Source organism: Lagopus leucura, unplaced genomic scaffold, assembly GCF_019238085.1.
Source record: "Lagopus leucura isolate 7727_CA_CO unplaced genomic scaffold, USGS_WTPT01 33621-0_obj-0_obj, whole genome shotgun sequence".
NCBI classification, from domain to species: domain Eukaryota; kingdom Metazoa; phylum Chordata; class Aves; order Galliformes; family Phasianidae; genus Lagopus; species Lagopus leucura.
In genome coordinates this window covers 1-3,912 of record NW_024967739.1, presented here as the reverse complement: position 1 = coordinate 3,912, position 3,912 = coordinate 1, and the positions used below count along the sequence as shown (strand labels likewise).

Below are 3,912 nucleotides of genomic sequence, written 5' to 3'. Positions count from 1 at the left end.
TGGGGGGAGATATGGGGGGAGATATGGGGGGATAAGGGGAGGTGTGGGGTGATATAGGGGAAATATGGGGTGATTTGGGGGGATGTGGGGAGATGGGGGGAGATGGGGGGGGATGGGGGGAGATGTGGGGTGGTTGGGGCCATGAGCATGGCTGCCCCAAAGGGCAGAGCATCCCACTCCCAGCACGGCCGTACTGGGACCAGTACAGAGATCAGACTGGGACCAGTGCAGGCACCACAGCACAGCCATGCTGGGACCAGCTCATAAGCCATACTGGGACCAGTACAAAGGCCATACTGGGACCAGCTCATAAGCCATACTGGGACCAGTACAAAGGCCGTACTGGGACCAGTGCAGGCCCCACACCAGGGCCACAATGGGACCAGTACATAGGTCATACTGGGTCCACTGTGAGTCCCGCCCCAGGGCCATACTGGGACCAGTACAGAGATCATAATGGGACCAGTGCAGGCCCCACAGCACGGCCATACTGGGACCAGTACATAGGCCATACTGGCACCACTGTGTGCCTCACACTGAGGCCATACTGGGACCAGTACAGAGATCAGACTGGGACCACAGTGCGCCCCACACCAAGGCTATGCTGGCACCAGCTCATAGGCCATACTGGGGCCATACTGGGACCAGCTCATAGGCCATACTGGGACCAGTACATAGGCCATACTGGGACCATACTGGGACCAGCTCATAGGCCATACTGGGGCCATGCTGGGACCAGCTCATAGGCCATACTGGGACCAGTACATAGGCCATACTGGGACCATACTGGGGCCATACTGGGACCAGCACATAGGCCATACTGGGGCCATACTGGGACCAGCTCATAGGCCATACTGGGACCAGTACAAAGGCCATACTGGGACCAGCACATAGGCCATACTGGGGCCATACTGGGACCAGTGCAGGCTCCACAGCACAGCCATACTGGGACCACTGTGTGTCCTACACCAGGGCCATACTGGAACCAGTACAAAGGCCATACTGGGACCAGTGTGCGCCTCACAGCAGAGCCATACTGGGACCAGCACATAGGCCATACTGGGACCAGTGCATAGGCCATACTGGGGCCATACTGGGACCAGTGCATAGGCCATACTGGGACCAGCGCAAAGGCCATACTGGGACCATACTGGGACCAGCACATAGGCCATACTGGGGCCATACTGGGACCGGCACACAGGCTATACTGGGACCAGTGCAGGCCCCGCAGCAGGGCCATACTGGGACCAGCACAGAGGCCATACTGGGGCCATACTGGGACCAGTGCATAGGCCATACTGGGGCCATACTGGGGCCATTCTGGGACCCTTCCCCCCCCACCCACAGCTCCTCCTCCCCTCCGCTCCGCTCCCCCCTTTCCCCCCCACCTTTCTGGATGCGGAGCTGCGCGGCCGAGGCCTTTTTGCTGGTGCCCTTGGTGCCTCCCGCCGATTCCTCCTCCTTCTTCTGCTGCTTCAGCGAGAAGAGCTTGATCATCCTGCCGGGCCGGGCCTCGCCTCACCGGGCCGGGGGCGGCGGACCGGGTTGGCCCCCCCCGGCGGGGAGGAGGCGGCGGAGGAGGCGGCGGTGGATCGGCGCCGGGTGAAACGGCGGAGGCGTTGAAGAGACTGAGGGTGGGCAACGGCCGGCGCCGTTCGGCAACTTCCGGAAAGGCTTCGGGTTTGTCCGGAAGGAACTTCGGTGTTTTCCGGAACGGTTCGGCGACGTTCGGAGAACGTTCGGGTTCTTCCGGATGAAGAGAGAGGACTCTTTCCGGTGTTTTCTCTGCCGTTTCCGGTGCTTTCTCGGCTCTTTCCGGAAGACTCCCTACATGCGCAGCCTTCGGCTTTCTCCGGAAGTCTTCGGTTCTTTTCGTAGCCAATCGCCGATAGGTGCGGCTCCGCCAGGAAGGGGGCGGGGCTTTGAGGGAAACCGACGCCATGTTTGTTGTGGGCACTCCTAGACTGGGAGCGTTTCCTTTCTCCCAGTCCCAACACGGGGCCATGGGGGGGGGGGGGGGGGAGGCGGAATTAGGAATAAAGAGGAGCTCTAAGAGATTAAGAAATAACTTTATTTATTATTCATACCATAGAGGAGGGCCGCTCCCATAAAAAGAAGAGGGAAAACCTCCATAAAAATGGGATCGGGCCCCCTGTCAGTAAGTAAGAGAGGCGTGGAGCACGCGATGACCCCCACGGGATGAATGGGGAGGAACAGAAACGAGATAAAGCACCGGGGGGGGGGCACAAAGAGGCCCCTTCACCCTCCCCCCTCCTCCATCCCTGTTTCTGAGGACAGCAGCTCCACCCCAACGGGGCCGGGAGGGGGCACCCCCCCGGGAGGGGGGGGGGGGGGGGGGGATAACAGGTCTACCCAGCAGCCGAGCTGCCCTCCAGCAAATGGGGGGGGAGCTCAGGGGGCCGCAGGAGGGGCAGGGAGGGGGGCAGGGGGGGCCGCTGCGTTGCTTTCAGCCCCTTCTATGGGCGCACCGGGGTCGAGGAGGGTGGAGAAGCTGCGGTTGTTGAAGGCAGTTCTGAGCTGCTCCTCGAAGAAGCGCTGCACGCCCAGGATGGACTGCACGTCAGCTTTGTCCTGGGGAAACATAGGGGCTCAGGGGGGGCAGAAGACCCCCTAAAGAGGGGGTGATTGGGGGCAGGGAAGGGGGGGGTCTCGTCACCTCTGTCACGCGGTTGAATTGGTGGATCATGCGAGCGATGTCAGCGACGAATTCCTCTGGGCTGCTGTAGGTGGGGGAGAGCTTCCCCTGCAGCTTGGCCCGGATCAGCGTCAGGTCGATGGCGTCGCTGCTCTCCTGTAGGGACAGAATAGGATGGAATGGAAAAATGGGGGGGAAATTCCTTTTCCCACCCTTTTCCCAAGGGTGAAACCCGGCGTGGGGTTCATCGCTCACTGTGGAGCTGGAGAGGCGGTGCAGGGGGCGGCAGGGCTCGTGGCAAAGCAGCTCCAGTAGCACGCGTTCACACTTCTGCAGGTAATAAAAGAGAAACGAAACTGAGCCCTTTTTCTCCATCCTCCCCCCCAGATCCTCTCCTCCATCCCCTCCATCCTTTGCTCTCTCACCTGCTGGTCCGTGGGGCAGAGCGTGGGGAGCTGACCCTCCTCAGGAGCGCCGTTGGGGAGCCCCTCGGTGGGGGGGGGGAGGTCCTGGCACAGCAGGCAGCGCCAGTCGTGGCTGTGGGATGAAGTTGGGAGGTTGGGATGCATTGAGAGCCCCCACAGCTCCCCCCCCCATCCGGCTTTGGGGGTGGTAGAATGGGAGAGGCTTGGAGTTGGAAGGGATCAAAAGGGGGGAGGATGGATCACGGCGTGGGGAGCGATAGGGGAAGTGCCCCCGTGGGTCAGGGAGCAGCTGGGATGTGTGAAGGGTTGGATGGCAGGAGCCTCAGAACCAGAGATATCGAGGCACAGCTCTCTGCCCTGATCCACACAATGGGATCCCAAAGGGGGCTGAGGCCCCATATGGGAAAAGGAGAGCCACGTGTGGGTCAGATTCATCGGGTTGCCCCCAGGATTTGGGATCAGTAGCAGAACTCAGGACGGATGAGGACTAAAAAGGTCCTGGAGGATGAGAGGTGGGTGCATGGGATCGGCTCCAGCAGCTGCCACGGTTGTGAGGAAAGATGGGCTGCAGGGGGTTGGGATGGAGCCCCCAAAGGATCCGGAGAGGTGGCTGCAATCCCACCATAGAAGCAGTTGATCCCACCAGAGCTGAGCTCTCAGGTCTCTTCTTCAGGGTGAGCAGCAAGATTCCCTGAGATCCACCCAGGGATGGATGCAGAGGGAGGGGACGAAGGTCAGCAGCAGGGGATCCCAAGGCCGGGGGGCAGAGAGATCAACCCGACCCACACCAACTGCTTCTATGGTGGGATTGCAGCCACCTCTCCGGATCCT

General features: G+C 61.1%; 1 protein-coding gene across 1 annotated transcript; it reads right to left on the bottom strand.

The window, feature by feature from the left end:
- Nucleotides 1-2,384: 2,384 nt before the first annotated feature.
- On the bottom strand, nucleotides 2,385-3,807 carry LOC122193285 (transcription intermediary factor 1-beta-like). Its single transcript, XM_042894029.1, has 4 exons — nucleotides 3,082-3,807; nucleotides 2,912-2,986; nucleotides 2,678-2,812; nucleotides 2,385-2,592 (listed from the first exon to the last, which is right to left on the bottom strand). Exons 1-4 carry the CDS (start codon nucleotides 3,223-3,225, stop codon nucleotides 2,413-2,415), a joined length of 534 nt encoding a protein of 177 aa, XP_042749963.1. The 5' UTR covers nucleotides 3,226-3,807; the 3' UTR covers nucleotides 2,385-2,412.
- Between the last annotated feature and the right edge of the window lie 105 nt (nucleotides 3,808-3,912).